Raw genomic sequence first — 19,282 nt, 5'->3', positions numbered from 1 at the left:
TTTCTGCCGCTTGTAAAAGTTACCGGATCCTCCCTTTTCACAACCCCCACAACACGCTCTCCAGCACACTATTTATTCATAACATTGTTTTATAGCTGTTCTACTAATTTGAGTTTGTTTTCCCTACTTGAGTGCATTGCTTGAGGGCATGGACCATTTATCTCTATATCCCTCGTCCCTAGCCTTCAACACTGGGTCTGAGCTGTCTGTTTCTGTTGAATTAATGGATGGGTGAATAGCCTTGGCTCAAATTTCAGAGCTAGTTTTCAGATTCCATTCACTCTACTCTTCTCTTTAAGGATAGTTTTCATCAAAAGCATCACTTGGGGATTCAGTAGCTATTCATTAAGCACCTAGCATGGGACAGTTATTCCGTTAGGAGCCAGGAGCACGGAATGAATCAAACTTGATCTCTGCCCTCAGGAAGTTCACAGTCAGGTTGGAGAATGAAGCAAACAGCAAACGGTAACAACAAGAGGTTTGGAACTTCATTGTCACTTAGAGATAAACCATTCAGAATTTAATCAACTTTGTGAGGAAATTCAGATAGAAGATCAATGAGGTTAAGCAAAAACCTGGAACCCTGAATTTGAATTAGAAATACTGGAGAGCGCCTGGATGGCTCAGTCGGTTAAGCATCCGACTCTTGGTATCAGCTCAGGTCATGATCTCATGGGTTTTGAGATCAAGCCCCGCGGTGAGCTCTGCACAGACAGTGGGGAGCCTACTTGGGATTCTCTCTCTCCCTTTCTCTCTGCCCCCCCCCCCATATGCTCATGCGTGTGCGCACTCTCTCTCCCTCAAAATAAATAAAGTTAAAAAAAAGTATCAGTAGATTTCATGATGTAGTTCATCTTTAACAAATACACACACACACACACACACACACACACACATCTTTGTTCTGCTACTGAAGGGATCTAAAAACAATGAATGACCAATCCATTAGCACCAAGCACCCCTAGCCCACAGATTATGGTCTCTAAATACCACTTCCCACTAAAAGGAACTCCTTGGAGAAATGGCTGACTCCAGATCTAGGACAGAAAATGTACAAGATGAGTCAGGAACATGATCTTATGTCAGAAAGCAACGAAGTTATTAAAACCTACCAAAGTCATGTCAAAAAAACTTAGGAGGCATCTTGAAGAGGTTTTCTAAAACAGGATGATTTAAGAAACAGTAAGGCTAACTCCACGTGACTAAAGCATATCAAACATGTTTAAATCTACAAGTTCATAATGATATTTTTTAAAAATGTCAGCTGTTGAGGATACTAGTTTAGTACTTTAAAAGCTGGCAGATAAAGCAAATGAATCAAACATTTTTCCTGCATTTAAACTCTATTTCAGGATAATCACCTGGTTGATGAGGGGCAGTTTCTCCTCATACTAGCATTCAAGCAAATAGACGAAGGAGTGACGGAATTAACATATCACCATTTTGTAGCCCCTAGTGAATTCATGAATCCGAACAATGATCATCAGTGGCTGCTAACATATAAAAGGGGAAACATCTAGATAGGACGTGCTTCCTAATGAAGTATTCTTGAACCCCCAAAAATCAAGCCATGGGTTAATCAAGCTCCAAGATCTAACAATTTAGCAATCAGCAAAATTCAGACTGTGAGAAGCTCTAAGGACAAATAATTTTGTTTCTAAATAAATAAGTGTGTGTGTGTGTGTGTGTGTGTGTGTGTGAGAGAGAGAGAGAGAGAGAGAGAATGAGACACAAAAGAGAAATCTAAAAGACCTATCAATTACAGTTGCTTTGAATGGACCTTACTTGGATTCTAATACAAATAAACAATTTTTTTTTTTAAAATTATGAAACACTTGAGGAAATTTGAGTACAGATTAGGTATTTGATGACATTGGAAATTATTGTTCACGTTTTTGGTGGGTTAGCAGAATTGGTTATGTTTTTAAAATAGATCTTAGCTGGTGGAGATACTGAAATCGTTACTAATTAAATGATGAGATCTCTGGGATTTGCTGCATTAACACCCCACGGGTGGCAGTGGCCGGGTAGAAATGGGCACTGAAAGGTGAAACAGGATAAGCCCTGAGTTGGTAAATGCTGAAGCTTGACAATGAGCACATGAAGATTCACCGTGCTGTTCTCTCTAGTTGGTATCTGTTTGGCATATCTCATAATGAAAAGCCAAACTAATTTAACTCCTGTTGTCTCTGCATGAGATAGTTGCCCTTGCGCCCCTACAAAATCATTAGAATCACAAACATCCAGGCTGGAGAGGGGCCAAGGATTGCTTATCCCGCCTCCGAGCATCGGTCCATAGATGAGAAGACCGAGGTCTGGAGAGGCCCAGTGACATGGCTAAGATGACATGGTGAGCTTGGGACTTTGCTCCCACGCCACCGGGCATGGGTACCCCGACCTGGGCCCCGGCCCCCACCGCCCCCAATGCAAGGTGGTTTCTTTCTTTTTTTTTTTTTTTTTTAATTTTTTAAAAATGTTTTTATTTATTTTTGAAGGAGAAAGAGAGACAGAGCATGAGCGGGGGAGGAGCAGAGAGAGAGGGAGACACAGAATTCAAAGCAGGCTCCAGGCTCTGAGCCATCAGCACAGAGCCCGATGCAGGGCTCGAACCCACAAACTGTGAGATCACGACCTGAGCCGAAGCCCGGACGCTTAACCGACTGAGCCACCCAGGCGCCCCGCCACGCAGATTTTTAAAATGGGAACATTTTAACATTTTCTTCAGATTTCTTTAAAGGTAATAAAACGCGATAGGTGTAACTGAACTCCCACCTGACCCCCATTTCCCTTCCGTCCCGCCCCACAGGTAACCACTGTGCTGGCAGGCCCGGTGTGTGCTTTCCACTCATGCTTTTATGCCTGGATTTATCTACTCAAATTTAGAATTTTATATTGATAGTTGCCATGAGTAGTATCATATCATATATTTCCTCCTGCGACTTGCTCTTTTCACACGACTTTGTGTTTCTGAGATCTAGCCAAGTTGATACATAAAGATCTAGCTCATGTATTTTAATGCCCACATACAATTTCATCATAGGAAAATGCATAGATTTTTTTTTCTTTATGCATCCCCCCCTGCCCCCCAATAAAGGACAGGTTCTTTTCAGCTACTCCTGCTACTTCAAATAACGGGGCAATGAAAATTTCCATGTACATTTCTTTATGTACTTGCGTAAGAGTTTCCCTAGGGTATATACCTGGAAGTCGAATCACCAGGTCGTAGGGGCGAGTTGCTCCCATTTTACTATCGCCAAAGGCTCGGCAAAGTGGGTGACCCGACGGTGCCCCCACAAGCGGTGTTTGACGTTGCCAGTCATTCCTCATGAGTGTTATCAGACTCAAAGACTTGCTGATCCCTGGGGGATGAATTCCTCTGTGTCACTTTGCTTTTTGCATTTGCGTCGGTTGATAGCTAGAGAAGTTTTCACAGGTTTCCCGGCCATTCATTTTGTTTCTTTCCCGCAAGTTGCCTGTTGCCTCCATGCTGTCAATGTAGAGCCCAATGTGGGGCTCGAACCCACGAACCGTGAAACCACAACCCGAGCCAGAGTCAAGAGTCGGACGCTCAACAGACTGAGCCACCCAGGCGCCCCTTGTTGACCTTTCTTTTTCTTCATCATAGCCTTTACTTTCTGCGTCCTGTTCAATCATCCTTTCCCTCCTCGCCCTCCTCCCCTCTACTATTTTATCCCACAAGTTTAAAGACTTTAACCCCCTCTAGAATTTAGTTTTGGGTAGTGTGTGAGGTAGACAGCCATCTTCCCTCCATGAAGAAAGCCCATTCCTAGCACTACCTGCTGAATCCTCTTCTCCACTGATACATAATGCCACATGGGTCATAGTTGGATCATTATTTATAGGAGGGTCTGTGTATGGATTTTATTCTGCTCCATTGGTCTGTCAATTCACGCACCGACTACTGACTGTAGCTTTTACTTAAGTCTTGATATCTGGAGGGCAAGGTCTCCTTTCTTATTCCTTTCCAAATTTATACTTGTTACTTTTGGTCCTTAACCCAGTGTTGGTGTCTCAAACTATATAGAAAATACCCTAGTTGGATTTTGCTTAACACTGTATTACAGGTTTCTGGGAAAGACAGCATTTGAAATACAGTTGGATTTTCTCACCAATGAATGTGGTATAACTTATGATCCATGTAGGTCTTTTTCAAAAACATTTCCTTCAATGAAACTTTATATTTGTCTCCATAAAGGTCTCGTGTGGCTTTACTCAGATCTATTCGTGGGTAGCCTTTGTTGCTATGGTAAATGCATTTTTTTTCTTCATATTACATTTTCCTGATTGGTCGCGGCTTATGAATAGGAATGTTATTGATTAATGAATGTCGATTGTGGATCCAGCCACTTGACTGAACTCTCATATTTGCTTTGCGTGTACATTTTCTAATGTATATAGCCATGTTATCTGCAAATAATTACAACTTTGTGTTTTCTCACTGCAATCATTGTACCTTGTTGATTTTTTATTTTGTCTTATTGCATTGGCCGGGGCCTCCAGAACTATGTTGAAAAGCAGCAATAGTAATGATTATTCTTGGGGGTTTTGTTGGCTGATTTTAAACCAGTACTCCTAAACCTTTAAAGTTTTTAAATTTATGACATTAAAGTATTTCCCTTCCTTCCTTCTTTCCTTAAGCTTATAAAATGGTTTTAGTTTCATCTTGTCCAAGACGTCTCTGTGTCCACATGGTTAAAGGGAATCGAACCCTTGCACAGGACAGCTATAATACCGAGGAGAGACAAGGTCCCAGCCCCATCTGACTTTCATCTGGCCTCTGCAGTCCAGGAGGTCCCAGGAGCCCACTTCTGAGCCATCACCTGCCCTGTCTCAGCTGCCTGGGAGAGAGCTGAGTCAGGGTCAGGGTGAGCACACCGTAGATTTTTCTGGGCACCGACTGAGGTGCCCTAATGGACGTGAGGAAGGCCTGAGCTGGGCAGGGGTGGAGTTGGGAGGGGGCTTCTTCTTTCCTTTCTCTCCTGGGCCCGTCCCTTTGAGATCACGTATCTCCTCCTCTGCCCGTGGGATCCATTCCTTCCCACCTCTGGCTGAGAAAGTTCTGTGAGGACAAGCACTGTCTTATTGGTTTGAGCTTTGCACTCCAGCACTTAGAACTATGCCTGGCATATTAGATTTGCACTCCGTAAATGTTGGTTGGATGGATGGCTTGACAGATGGGTGGATTGGTGAGTTCTAGGTTCTCAAGGCAGGAGCCTGGTTTCCATGACTTTTCTTGGCCATCTCTTTCCATAAGCAATTTTTTTTTTTTCACCAGTACTGTTGAAGGGGCAGGAGCCCTCATCCTCTGGATTCAAAACGTCGTTCAGTCCTGCCCACCTCGAGAGTATGCTAGTGATTTAAGGGGGAGGGAGATGTGATTTGTAATCCAGTTCAGGCTGTGTGACTTACTTGCCCTTTCTGGGCCTTAATGGTCCCATTTAATCAAGGGCTCAGTATAGATACCTCTTCAAATACAAAGGGTCCAATTTTAGCGTAATGTTTAAAAATGCTTCATGGGTACTGGAACAGAGCACATTTTATATTAGCATAAGAAAAATAAAGCGGTGCCTAACTGTGCAAGTTTTCAAAGGGTTCATCAGGTTTGTTTGCTATACTTCACGTTAAAGATAATGTTCTTTTTCAAGTACCGTGTTCTTGAAAAAAAAAATACACTTTGTCATCATGAAACATTTGATGGCCAGTTTCTAATATTTAACAGTCTTGCTAAGGATCTTTCCAGCTGCAGTATCCAGAGGTCCGTATCTCTGAGCCTTCTCATGGACGCTCAAATTCAGAGACTCACTGCCCATGCTGGGGTTGAGCACCTTGGGGGTGGGGAACCGGGATGGGCAGTGGCTCAGAGGGACACCAGAAGGGCTGGCCTGGTCAGCTGTGGCTTGGAATGGCCTGGGCCCACAGACTAAAATCATGAAAGTGGCCTTTTGACAACCATACTCTCCCCACTTTTAAATACGGCTCTCCTTGGGGCACCTGGGGGGCTTAGTCGGTTAAGCGTCCAACTTCGGCTCAGGTCACGATCTCGTGGTTCGTGAGCTCGAGCCCCGCGTCGGCCTCTGTGCTAACAGCTAAGAGCCTGCAACCTGCTTCGGATTCCGTGTCTCCCTCTCTCTCTGCCCCTCCCCTACTCACACTCTCGCTCTCAAAAATAAGTAAACATTAAAAAAAAAAAAATTAAATGCAGCTCCCTTGCTTCAAGCAACAGCAGAGCTTAAAGAACTCCAGAAGTCAGTTCACGTCTTGGCTTCAGTTCTGAGAATCTAGATGCCCAGCTCACAGAGAACTAGGGTCCCCTCCAGCAGGTTAAGAGCTCACCATTTACTCACCGGGGCTGCCCTGGGCCCCTGAAGCCCTGAGTGCTGCCCTCCAGGGAAGCCGGTCAAGCCGGACAGGTGTGGTGAGGTGTGGCCAACGCTAAGACTGCACGGGCCTGCGTCTTTGCAGGAAAAGAGCAGTTCCGGTGACTTGGAAAAGGCCAGGAAATTGGCATGGAGACCTTCTGCCGCCCTGTTGGAGAGGGGGCAGGGGCAACCTGGGGGTATTGAGGAAGGGAGGCGGATTATTTGCTGCAAGCAGTCCCCTCTGCACAGACTAGAATCTGAGCACCTCACAAAGGTGCCAGCAGCAGAGGGGCCCTCAAAATGCAGTTTCAGGGGCCCTTGGGCGGCTCAGTCGGTCAAGCGGACTCTGGCTCAGGTCGTGATCTCACGGTCGGTGAGTTCGAGCCCACAGAGCGTCGGGCTCTATGCCAAAGGCCTGGAGTCTGCTTCCGACCCCGTGTCTCCCTCTCTCTGCGCCCCTCCCCCACTCGCACTCAGTCTCCTTCTCTCAAAAATAAAATAAAATAAAATAAATGCATTTTCAGCTGCTGCTGGCCTGAGATGCTGGGTTTCCAACAAGCTGGGTGGAAAGCAGAGGGGAGCGGCCGGTGAGGCAGCACGCAGTGTGACAGTCGTCAGGGAAAAGCTTGGAGAGCTGGCAGAAGGGACAGCGGCGGTGACCACAGGCAGGAAACAAGGCGCCAGCGGCTGGTGCCCAGGGATGTGTCGCCAGCAGGGCTCACACAAATGAGGAGCTGTGCTGTCCCCCGACCTGAACTGTGAGCGTCCGTGGCTGAGACTAAATCTTGGTCGGCTCTCCATCCTTGACTGTGCCCAGGACGTCTGGGTAGGGCAGTCTTTCAGTCTTGTTCCCCTTTTCAGAAACGGTAGTAACCACCTCTGCCAGGGCAAGACGGGAGGCAAGGATTCTCCGACAGGCGTGTCTCATGGGGCCTGCAGTCCCCAGGCGGGTCCGGGGCACACGCAGAATGTTCTGGCCAGATAGCCCTTGGCTTCAATGCACAGACCTGGATGAACAAGGTGGGTGAGCTTTTACTAAAGTCCATGCAGCTCCGATGAACATTCCTCCAACCTGCTGGAAGCTTCTCCTCTAGAAGCCCGAGGGCATCCCTCTCCAGCTGGCCCACCCCTCTGTGCCTGCGGTCCGTTTGTCCTTCCTAGGCTAATAAAGACTGTGCTGTATTCTAATTGTAAACTCCTTTTAAAAACCGTTAAGTTCTTCCTTTTTTTGTGTGCAGTGACAGCGGGCCGTTGTGATTTATTTGGGACAACAGTGATGGGACGATTGTGACCAAGTACGGGGTTGGAAACCATGCTAGTCCCCAGCTTGAGGAGGAAATCCCAGAGCCCAGGAAGCACCGTCACCCACCCCCGCCTCCCTGGGGGCACTGGCCTGCATTTCCTACCCCGGCCCTTCTGCAAACCCTTCCTCTCAAGCCTTCAAACACCTCTGTGAACCAGACTTCAAGTTCACCGCCCGTAACATCTAACTTGAAGCTTAAGAAGGACGGCGGAGGCTTTCAGCGTCCAGATGGTCCTAGAACCTTGCACATGAAGTTTGCGTTGCATTTTTTGCCCCAAACTTTTGCACTCACCGCTAAGACTTTGGTACAGATCTGTAGTCCTCCCCTAAGGAACTCCGTCCCGCCCCTGTGTGCAAAGGAAATCCCAGCTCTCACCCATCACTCCCTGGTGCTGAGACCCGGGAGGTATGGAGCCCACGCCCTTTCACTGTCCTGCAAGATGGGACTTTCAGGGGTTGGGGACAGCATGTGAAGTGCTCAAAAATGAGAAGAGCCTATGTTCAGGGAGGACAAAGGGCATCACCCAGAACCCAGGGCATGAGGAGGGACAGTGGCCCCCAGTGGCTCTTCTTGGGGAGGACTGACAAACGGGTGGGTAGGGGGCGGGGGGAGGAGGCAATTAAAACACAACAATCAAGCCAACCTTTAAATAGCAACTTTTAAAAATATAAAAACAGCTCATTACAATGACTTTTCATTTTCTTTTTTTTTCTTCAGGAAATCAGCTTTTTCTACCCTCGCCCTCCCTTGCGGCTGGAGCCTTCACAAGACGGCAGATGAACCAGAGAAAGAGAGAGAAATTCTGTAGACGGCCCCTCCCCCACCCTTAGAAAGGTACAGGGGGGGCCTCACCAGTCTCCATGGCCCCTGGGCCCCCCCCCCCCCCCCCCCCGTCAGGGGAGCTGCTCGCCCAGAGCAAGATCACTGAAGACCAGAAGTTTCCACTGGAGCCCCTCCTTCCTTCTCACCAGACAGAATCACACATTATAAAATAATCCATAAAAATGCAATATCAAAATTATCTTCCATATGCTACATCCACGGAGAGCCCACCATCAGGGCTCACATCGGCCTTTACCTTTTCCTTAAGAGACGACGACGAAAAAAAAAAAGACCAAGGGAGGGAGGAAAAAAACCAAACAAAACAAACCGACAAACCCAAATCCTAATACCTCAGAACATTCTGGTACCAACATGTGGTACCTGCAGGAGACCACTTGCTACCTGTCATCTGTTGGGGCTCAAAAGAGAGAGAGACTGCAACCGCGAGAAGTCGCCACAGTGTCGGGATCAGGGTCCCCACCCGAGCCCTGGTCCCCCAGCCCTGCTGTGCTGCCCAGGGTGGGGCTGGGGGAGCCGATCCCTTCGGACTCCCAACCCTGCAGGTGGATTACACTTTGCCCCTCTAGGGAGAGAGGAAGGGGTCAGAGGCAGGAAAAGGGGGAGAAGGCGTTTTATAAAGGACGTCAATTCTAATTCTTTTTATTCAAATAAAAAAAAAAAAAAGCACCCACATCAGTCGCTATTTTTCTCTGGTAGCTCCCTGAGCTGAGTTGCCATATGCTTTCCGCTTTTTGTCCTTTTTAGGTCGTGTCCGAAGATCAAGGACCAGGGATGGGGCTCCTTTTGAACCTCCATTTCTCCTCACCGTAACCAAGTGTGCACCAAAGAGAGAGAGCGAGGCAAGAGGGAAAGACAGAGCAAGAGTCGGACCCCTGAGAGAGAGGGAGGCGAGCGCAGGAGGCCACAGAGAATCAGACCTTTGTCGGCCCAGGCTGCCACCAAGCGCGCGCGGCCCGGCCACCGCCGGTGGGTCCTGCCGGCCTCGGGCAGCTCCCAAGTCCACGGGGAGGCGCGCTCGGCCCGGGGGGTGGGGGGGGCCCTTTCCGGTCAGTCTGGTCACCGGCTGTGGCTCCCTTCCTCTACCCCCTCCACTCCCTCTCCGTTTGGCTCCCCCTCCCGGCCTCCCCTTCCCAAATGGGGATGTCCCTTTAAAAAAAAAAAAAAAAAAAAAAAGCCACCACCACGAGTGGGTTACAAATACAGCAGGCGAAGTACACGGCTAGCGTTTTCGGTGGGAAGGGGCCCCCTCCCCCACTGACCAGTCCAAGATAGAGGAGTCTGTTATTTACATTTTTCACAAAGGTTGTGCGCTGCACAATCGGGAACAGGAGATTCCCTCCCTCCCCCAGCATAAACACGTGGTCCGCTCCAGTGTCCCCAACCCAGGGCAGGGGGACCGAGCAAAAGAAAGGGAAAGGAAAGATGGAGATTCACGAGGGTGTCCGCGGGGGTGGGGTGGGGGGGGTGGGGCGCTGGGGCCCCGAGCCTCCAAATCAATCTACTTGTAGCGTCTGCCAGGGTCGCGGAGGGGGAGGAGGAGGGACATCCATCGGAGTCCGTGAGACATGGGAGCCCGTGCCCAGGAGTCCAGACCGTGGCGGGTGCGCCCTCTCGGCCTGCCGGAGCGCAGCCCTGAACCGCTCGGCTGCCCGCCGCCAGCCTCTGCCAGCCTCGGGGCCCCTCGCGGGGTCGCCCTGTCACCGCCGAGTCCGTTTCTCCCAGAGTCTGACAGCCCTGTTAGAGTCCTTGTTTAGTAGATGACCTCATAAACCGTGGCCTTCTTGTCACCAGAGCCCGTTACAATATATTTGTCATCCGCCGAAATGTCACAACTCAAGACAGACGAGGATTCCTTGGACTGGAGGAGGAAGGCAAGGACAGGCGGGAGGGAGGGAAAAAAAGGCAGAAATTCACTTTCTTGGTACTCAGCACGACCGCAGGGCTATCTGCACGGCACCCCCTCTCCACGGCCCTGGAGCTCCAACCTCGGCGCACCCCGCGGGCCCTCCCAGCGTAGCCCGGAGAGGCACTTCCGGGGACAGATGCCCCTTCCCCCCCGCCGCCCCCCAGGAAAAGCTCATTAACAGGGTCCAGCACGATCTCGAAGTGGAATGGCTCGAAAGAGAACGCTGGAGCGTGAGCTTCTCCTCGGAGGTTACAGACAGGAAGGAGCACTTCTGAGCAGGGTGTGAGCATTCTGAGAAGTGCTCAGAAGGAGCACTTCTGAGCGGGCCAGAGCCTCAGCCTGCTGAGCTGGGGAGGGGTCCACACCCAACCTGAAGCGTCCAGCGTGACTGGGGAGACTCTGAACGTTATGCCGGACACCAGACCTTCCCCAGCACGGATCCTGGAGGCGGCTTGACAGCTGGGAGCACGGGAGCACATTGTATGTGTGTGCTGTGTGTGTGTGTATAAGAGTGCGCATGCTGTGCGTGTGATAGTGTGAGTGAAATGTGTGCTACGTATGAGTGTGCGTGTGTGTGTGCTGTGTGTGGGGGCAAGAGTGTGTATAATTGAGAGGGCAGTGCGTTGGAACCCAGATCTTCAGAAACCAGGAAAAGTCCCTTCCCCCGCTCGTGTCTTTGCAGACCCTTCTTCCTGCAGCACCTCTTTCCTTACACCGAGGTGTCGACATAAAGGACAAAGTCACCTGAATGCGGGCTAACGCTGCTCTGGAAAGATCTGTCCAGTTTGCTCCATTGGCCGGTGCACATCCTGTGACCGCCCAGCGCAAAGGCCAGAGCCAAGAGCATGACGGGACTCCCCCTGGCTCTAGAGATCCTATGAGAACCCCTGCCTAAAAGCCCTCGCCCTGCAGGGTATGTCCCGCTGCCGTGTCCAAGGCCTTGCCTCCGGGGAACCCGTCCTGGACCGCCATCCGGTGGGGGCTGGAAGGGGCCGGGGCAAGTCCTGCGTTGCCTCCCACCAGCCCCATCCCCGTGGGTGGGTCCCAACTCTGGGCAGAATTCCGGGCGCTCGGATGGCGGGCAGTACCTGGAATATGCTGGCTCCGTACGGGGTCCTCCAGGCGTTGAGGAGGTTGTCCTTCCCAGTGCTCACGAACCACTTGCCTACGAGAGGGAGGCAAAGGGGGCGTCAGCTTGTGGCTTGCTGCCCCGGATGGAAGGCAGGACCCACCCCAGACAAGGCTGGCTGCCATGGGAACGCGGCGTGAGCGGCCAACCAGTGCGTGGTTAGACCCTCGGCCGGTGGGGGGCATTCGGTCAGCGAGACCCGTCACCGGCTCACACCCATAGAACACCTTTCTCTGCGGTCAAGGGCGGGCGAGGGGAGCAGCTGGATGGGCAAAGGTAGGATATGCAGTTAACTCCAGACATCACACTTCCCCCAAAAGATTCTTTTTAAAGCCAGTAGTCGGCTGACCCTTCTCATTTTTACTACGGGAAGGCGGCAGGAAGTACCAGAAATGGCGAGGCCCTGAGGTCTGGAGACCCAGCTGAAGCCAGTGGTCAGCGGGCACTCTTCCTCTGCAGGCCGCCCTGCCAGGGCCCTGCCCGTGCTAATGCCAAAGCCACGCAGGGGCCCCAGAGAAAGACCCGCTGGGGTTCAGAGAGGATGAGAGGTGTCCAAGGCAGCAAAGCTAGTCGGGCGCGGGGGAAGCAGATGTCCCAGTCCGGGGCCATCGGCCATCGCAGCCCGCGGTCTCAGACGCCTGGAGGAAAGGCTCACGAGGCTGTGAGCATTGTTCCTCTGGCCCACAGGCCTGCAGGGACTGGCTCTGGCCGGGCGCCATGAGAGCTTGGCACCCTGTGGCAGTATCTGCATCCCCGGGATAAGGATGGGGGGGCGGGGGGAGGGACAGTGGTCGCGATCAGGAGGTCCGATTCCAGGACGTGGCTCACTCCAGGGCTCTGACTTTCTATAAGCTTTAGGGGCCCTCCTCTGCGCCGGGCTCCCGGCTCCCCGAGGCTCACCGCAGTAGGCGAACTTGAGGGAGAGCACGCAGCTCTCGTGCAGGTGCAGCTGGTACTTGTCGGGCTTGGTGTGGTGCAGCACCTCTACGTTGCTACTCTCCATGCCCACGGCCAGCCACTCCCCGGTGGGGCAGTAGCCCAGCGAGAAGATCTGCGGGGGGGAGGGGCCAGACTCGGTTCAGCTCCTCTGCCCTTGGGGCCCCAGGGGGCTCCCCAGAGGCCTGCTCGGGGACCCTGAGGGCAGGAGCCCAGCACTCCTGCTCCCATCGCCTCCCCACTTGCGATTTATTTGCGAGGCGGAGCCCCTCTCCCTCGGCCCTGGAGTCCCTTTACAGGCGAGGAAGTTGAGGCTCAGAGAGGCTGCTGACTCCACAAAGTGGTACAGCCAGCATTCCGGCTCCGAATTTCACTTTCAAAGTGACTCTGTCTCTGGGATTCCTGCCTTGCCTTGAGAAAAAAAAAATGAACACACAGGGGCGCCTGGGTGGCTCAGTCGGTTTGGGCGTCTGACTCTTGATTTCGGCTCAGGTCATGATCCCAGGGTCATAGGATTGAGCCCCACGTGGGGCTCCACGCCCAGCTTGGGATTCTCTCTCCCCCTCTCCCTGCCCCTCCCCTGCTCGTGCGCTCTCTCTCTCTCTCTCTCTCAAAAAAAAAAATAAACAAGCATCAACAAGTAAAATTTAAAAATTGAAATAAAACACTAAAATAGTAAATATATATGGTTGAAATATTAAGATAAGTAATACAAGTAACAATGGGAAATTAGGATACCTGGCATTTATAGAGAATTTTCTAGGAGCCAGGCTGTGGCTAGGCTTTCAGAAGAGGGACCACTTTCGCTGCCCACATCAGACCTATGAGGTTGCTACTGCTGTGCTCATCCCATAAGGGACAAGACCAAGGCCAAGGTGCTCAACAAAGTGCTCAAGTGAGAACCAGATCTGAGCAGCTGGGTCAAGTACGTCCAACTCCAAGGCTCTGTCAATTCTATTTTATTGCTGCTTCCTCCAAGAAGCCTTCCAAGGCGGCTCAGGTTGGTCTCAGGTCCATTTGCAACGGTTGCCTGTGAGGGCTCCCTTGTCCCCTGACCCAGCCATTCGGAGCCCGGGAGGGAAGGGAGCGCGCTGTCCTGGGCGAGGGGGAGGAGAGCACACACCTGGGAGGTGAAGTCGTGCTGCTGCAGCTGGCGGCCCTCCCGGAGGTCCCAGGAGCGCACAGTGTTGTCCAGGCCTCCGGTCCACAGCTTGGTGCCATCGTGGGAGATGTCTATGCAGCTGGCCCCGTCTGTGTGGCCCTGGAACTGCCTATGAAAGCCAAGTGGGGAGAAGGGGAGAGCCACTGAGTGCCAAGCGGGCAGCTATCCGAGGAAGCGGGCCGGCTCCGTCTGTGCAGAAGGGGAAATTGAGGCCTAGAAGGGGGTCTACCACGCACGCATGGTCCTTCGCTGAGCCGCCGGGCTGGGCTTCCGCCTACCCAAGAGTCTCCCCTACAGGTGGGTCCCGGAGACAGGTGCATAACGGCGGGGGGCGGGGGGGGCAGTGGGGGGGGCAGGGGGAGAGGCTCCTGCTTCGTTCTTTATCCACATTCTCCTTCCCCTGCCTGAGCTATGGGGCTGAGGCCATCAACAAGCTGCAAGCTATCAGGACCAACACACACAGCCAGTCCTGCACTGCACTCTTATCTCCGAGGACGGGCTTCACCATGCCCGCTTCACACAGGGGAAACTGAGGCACGGGGTTGAGTGGCTTGCACAAGGTCATAGCGGGGGCAGGATTCACACCCAGCAGCGGCTCCCGAAGCCCCATAAGAACCACCAAGTGACACTGCTCCAACCTTCTGGTCCCGAGGCCTCCTCCTTCCTCAGTTCTCGCCCTCTGCTCACCTCTGCCGCTCTGAATCCCCCGTTCCCTGACCTGCTCCAGCTCCCCGCTCCCCGGAGCCTTCCGTGGGGGGTGGGGGGATCCTCTATCCTCTGGCACAAGGCTGTCCCCTCACCCGCTCTGCCGTGGCCACCCCACGGAGCCTCATAGCACCTCCGACGAGCCCGGTTACGACCGGCGCAAAGCTTCCCGAGGGGGAGGCTCCCCTGGTCCGTCCCGCGGCCTCACCTGACCAGGGTCTGGTTGTGCAGGTCCCACACGGCAATGTTCCCGTCACTGCAGCAGGAGAAGCAGACTTTGGCATCGGGGCTGATGGCCAGGGCGTAGCAGGCAGGAGCCGAGGAGGTCAGCTCGGCCTTGATGCGGGGTGTGGGGGAGGCCAGGTCCCAGATGGTGAGCGTGCTGGCCTCCCCGCCCACGATGAGCGTGCGCCCGTCGGGAAGCAGCTTACAGGAGCGGATGTAGTTGTCCCTGTTCTGGGCAGAGAAGGGACAGTGTCGAGCTCCGTCCGCCTCCCCTCGCCAGGGACCAGAGGGGTCTCGTTCAGCGACGCTGAGCGCCCTTCGCCACCCCTGCTCACGTCCCGCCCTCACTCGTTCACCACCCTTCCATCTTTCATGCACCTCCTCACGAACCCCAGGAAGCCCGGGATCATCGGCACGTCGGGACGTTAAAACCGGGGCTCGGGGACGTCAGCCAGCTCGCTCGGTGGCCCGGCCAGTAGAGGGCCGCGCCAGGCTGCCCCTCCGCCCGCTGGCGGAGAGGCCTACGGCCCAGGGTCCTCACCAGGCAGTCCAGCTGGGAGATGGGGCTCTTGCTGCCCGGCTGGCTGATGTCCCAGATCTTCACGCAGCCCTTGCCGCCTGTGTAGACGTGCCGCGTGGGGTTGCTGATGGTCACGGCGCACACCACCTCCCCGTGGCTCAGCGTGTTGATCTGCCGGGCGTGCCGTGGGATGCCGGGGCCCGCCAGGGCGTCATGGGGGAAGGGCACAGGCTGCATCTGCCCATCGGCGCTCACGTGGAACGAGTAGGCTCTGAAAGGGAGACGCGGCCCTTCCGTCAACCCCCGCCCCCCCACCATCCTCTCTCTGTTCCCACGAGTCCTGCCCGGGCCGGACGGCACCAGCCCGCACACGCTCCCCAGCTCTCAGGGAACCCAGTAACACCCCCCAACCTCCTTGGTTTGGCTCTACCAAGGTAGGGGATTTACTCAGTATCCCAACCTTGGCTTCCGCTCCTGGTCACATACCCTCAGCTCCAAGCCAGGTCACCAGCACCCCAGCCCCCCACCCCGGCCCTCCCTGTGCCTCAGAATGCCCTCTCCTACCATTTACCAGCTTGGATGTTACCTCCTCCTTTAGAAGCCCCGGGATAACACGAGGGGGGACATAGGTCTGCCCCCGCTGCTGATGCAGCTCCCCTCATTTGGTTATGGAGGCCCCCTGGGCTCAAGTGCTCCCCATGCAGTGGGAGCCCCAGGGCTGAGCAGGAGCTGTCTCCCGGGCTGCAACCTGATCTATGAGTGCCTCTAGAGGGGAGACCCTTCCCAAGGGGACATCTGCCAGGGCAGGGGATAGGGGCGGGGGATGACGTGCTTTCCCCAAGAAGCATGCGACACACATAGCCAGAGCGTACGGTTTTCCACCAGGAATGGAGGCCAGGCTTGAGGGCAGGCCCGTGGCCCGCATGGGAGGGTGAGGGTCAAAGCCAACCTGAAAGGCAAGACGAGGTCAGCTCTTAGTGAGGGGCGCCGCCACCCATCCCCCTGGCCTCTTCCTTCACCACTTCCGACGTCCTGCCCACACAGCACCGCCCCTTCCCAACCCGGAAGCCAGCCGCGCAGAGCCCGCTCTTTCAGAGGAAACACGGGCCCAGCGGGCCCAAAAGTCTTGTCCAGGACAGTGGCAGGGACAGGGTGACAGTCCAGGCCCACCAACCCTGAGCCAGTGTTCTGGATCCCCCCCCACCCCACCCGCTCTCCCGGCTCCACGAGGCACAGTCCCACTCCATTCCCTCCCCTGGTGTCCGACGGGCCCGTCATGAAGACAGGAGGCCATCCCAGAAACCCCACTGTCCCCTGAAAAAGCACCCCTCTCTGCTGACCCCAGTCTGAACCCATCCTCGGTACGGCAAACAGCCTCATTCACCAAACCCATGCCACGCGGAAGCCACTGGCCTCCTTTGGGGATTCCCATCCCCCCAGGGCCCAGAAAAAGAGGTAATCGCCCCACTTCCCAGATGGAAAAAGACGGCCCTCGGAGGCTGAGCTGCACAAGGTCACGTGATGACTAATGGGCAAAAGGAGGCGGGAACCACGTCTGCTGACCCCAAAGCGTATGTTCCTTCCGCTTTCTAAGAAACAACCCCACCGGCTCCCCACTCCTGGCCTACTTCCACCCCCCAAAAGGAGCCAAAAGGTCTACGTACAGCTCCAAAGCTCACCATTGGCGATCGGCCATAGGCGGCGGCGGCCGCGGCCGCGGCCGCACTCATCTGGGGTGGGATGTTGTGGAGGCCGGCGTAGGCGCTGGGGCTGGTGAGCGAGCCGTTCATCTCGTGGTGGCTCATCATGGCAAAGGGCGCCGCGTAGGAGCTGGTGATGGAGATTGGAGTGCGCAGGGCTGAGGCTGCAAGGAGGAGGAAGTCAGCTGGGGGAGACCCTCAGGGGGAGACCCTCAGGGGGAGGGGGCCCCCCTCCCCCCCTCCGGGACAAAGCTCAGGCCACCAGGCCGCCTTGCTTCCTGCATTTCCTGCATTGGAAAGCTGCCGGCTCCAGGCAATCCTCGGGGACTGAACCCCCCCCCTAACTGGGATCCTGGTCTTCACGGCCCAAGAAGGTTCAAGCTGAGAGATGCGCCCACCTCTTTTTATAAGGCAGGACTCAAGAGGCCCAGAGAAGGAAGTTTGTTGAGAGTCTCACAGAACTAATGACAGAGGTGGGGACGGACCACAGGTAACCTGACTTGTCTGAAGCTCCTCCCATGTGCCGAGTCCAACAGGGGCCCTCCCAGTAAGCCCTGCCATCAGTGTGGACGCAGCCGGCATCCATGTCCTCCTCTGACCTGACCGCGAAGTCCCCCTGGAGGCCCGGGGAGAGCCCCAACTCCCACACGCTCCCTGGTGCTCTGGCTCCAGCCCCGCCCCGGGGCACACGCCTCCCCTCAAACACGGTCGACCCAGCCTCATCGTGCCTACCCATTATACCTATCGGGTCCATGCCTGGAGGTTTGCCCGGCATCGACCGGAGCCCTGGGGTGGTGCTGGTGCCTGGAGTCGGGGCATCGTTCCTCGGAGTAGGCGTGTTGGACTTGAGCCCAGGGGTAGAGGATTTGTCATTCTGAATAGGGAAGACATGAAGATTCCTTTCTCCCCAGAGCCGGGCCCTTGGAGCTGGCCACGACACCCAGCTGCCCGACAGCCCCTCAATTCTTGCCCCACCTTGTGCGGCAGGGACTTGGGGTGACTGACTGCTCCCATCGTATGGATGCGGCAAGCAAGGCTCAGAAACATTAACTGGCAGCCCGAGGCCCAGCCGGTAAGTGGTAAAGCCAGGACTGGCACCGGGGCCAAACCCCAATCCATGGTCTTCGTACTCCACCCCTCTGCCCTCCAGTGATCACCGCTCCGGCCTCTTTTCCAGAGACTTTTGCCCCCACCCCCACCTGCCCCAGCCCCCTGCTTCTGGGGTGCCAGTGGCAGGCCCCACATACATGACCAAGGTCTTTGGTCTTGGAGGAGGGTGTGCTGCTGGACGAGGCCACTGAGGCGGGGCTGGTGGGGGCATCCTTCTTCAGGCCTCGGGCCTTGTCCAGCCCATTCTCAGGAGGGGAGTGTGCCGGGCTGACCCGCGGCGTCGCTGGGTCCTAAAAGCACAAGCACAGAGATGCGTGGAAATCAACAAGCAGCCTGGAGTCCTCCCTGCTCTGGGAATGGGAAGGGAGTGCGCCAGCTGTTGGGGAGAGGAGCTTGGCTGGAAGAGACTGGGGGCCTCAAAGTGGGGGCGACTCGTTCTTAACGATCTGGTCTCACCCCTTCATCTCACAGATGGGGAGACAGGGGCCTGCGCGGGGGTGGGGGGTGGTGACCAGCCCAAGATCAAACACAAGTTCAGGACTCATATTTGGGCGGTGGGGTCTCCTGGCCTCGGGTAGGTCGCTCCAGTCCTCGTCCCCTGCCAAAACTGATCCCGAGGGGCTCACGACCCCCTACTCTCGAGATCCCAGGGGTGGTGGGGATAACAGATCTGACCTCGAGGACCTGGCCCTCCCCTGGGATCCTTGGGGCACACCTGCACTGTCCAACCGAGGTTCCCATCCTAAGGAACCCCAGCCACCCGGCAGCAAAGCCCTGTCCTCCTCCTCCTGACCAGCCTGGTGCCCCAGCCCCGGAGGCCTCGGTGCCCTGCTCGGGGCATGTCAGTAATGTCTGTGCAGCAGCTGAGACACAACAGCTCCTAGGCAGGAAAAGGGTTCCAAGCCGAGCACGCTGCCACCTGGGCCTGTGCTCACCTCATTGGAAACATCCACCACCAGATCATCACTCTTGTCTCCGTCACTGTCCTGCAAGCAAGAGACAAGCCAGTAAGGAGGCCACCCCCGCCACACCCCAGTTGGGGCGCGAACCACCGCTGGTTTCCAGCATCCAGGATCTGAACCTGGGCCAAACCCCAAAGCCCAGGCTCTTGTCTCCCAGCCCAGCCCCCCAGCCCTGCTCCGGGTCACTCTGCTCCGTGCCCACTGGCAGCCTGACCGATACCTGCCGATACCTGTTATGGTATTTCTAAGCCCCCCCTCCAACGTGTCTCTCTGGAGCCACACAGCTCCTTGCAGCCGGCTTCATACCCACCATTGTGGACAAGGAAGTATGCTAGGCTCATTGTATCATTTCTGCTGCTGTGTGTGTGTGTGTGTGGGGGGGGGGGGGGGGGAGGGTGAT

The 19,282-nt window shown here is 54.8% G+C and overlaps 1 protein-coding gene across 12 annotated transcripts in view; it reads right to left on the bottom strand.

The window, feature by feature from the left end:
• Positions 1-8,324: 8,324 nt before the first annotated feature.
• Positions 8,325-19,282, bottom strand: part of TLE3 (TLE family member 3, transcriptional corepressor) — a 48,844-nt gene continuing 37,886 nt past the window's right edge. For 3 of the 12 annotated variants that reach the window (XM_053223807.1, XM_053223803.1, XM_053223806.1), the window contains 10 exons: positions 18,856-18,906; positions 18,058-18,210; positions 17,543-17,684; positions 16,775-16,974; positions 15,983-16,059; positions 15,132-15,381; positions 14,574-14,821; positions 13,622-13,769; positions 12,463-12,613; positions 10,596-11,598 (listed from right to left, as the gene is read on the bottom strand). In XM_053223807.1, coding sequence (XP_053079782.1) covers positions 11,309-11,598; positions 12,463-12,613; positions 13,622-13,769; positions 14,574-14,821; positions 15,132-15,381; positions 15,983-16,059; positions 16,775-16,974; positions 17,543-17,684; positions 18,058-18,210; positions 18,856-18,906 — 1,710 coding nt within the window. In that variant the 3' untranslated portion in view covers positions 10,596-11,308. Of the gene's footprint in view, positions 10,386-10,595; positions 11,599-12,462; positions 12,614-13,621; positions 13,770-14,573; positions 14,822-15,131; positions 15,382-15,982; positions 16,060-16,774; positions 16,975-17,542; positions 17,685-18,057; positions 18,211-18,855; positions 18,907-19,282 lie in introns of those variants that run through there. The other 9 variants (XM_027067656.2, XM_027067659.2, XM_027067657.2 and 6 more) reach the window with 6 other exon arrangements.

The sequence above is a fragment of the Acinonyx jubatus genome, chromosome B3 (genome assembly GCF_027475565.1).
Source record: "Acinonyx jubatus isolate Ajub_Pintada_27869175 chromosome B3, VMU_Ajub_asm_v1.0, whole genome shotgun sequence".
Classification (NCBI taxonomy): domain Eukaryota; kingdom Metazoa; phylum Chordata; class Mammalia; order Carnivora; family Felidae; genus Acinonyx; species Acinonyx jubatus.
The sequence above is the reverse complement of the archived record's forward strand: the minus strand, read 5'-3'. Positions and strand labels throughout refer to the sequence as shown.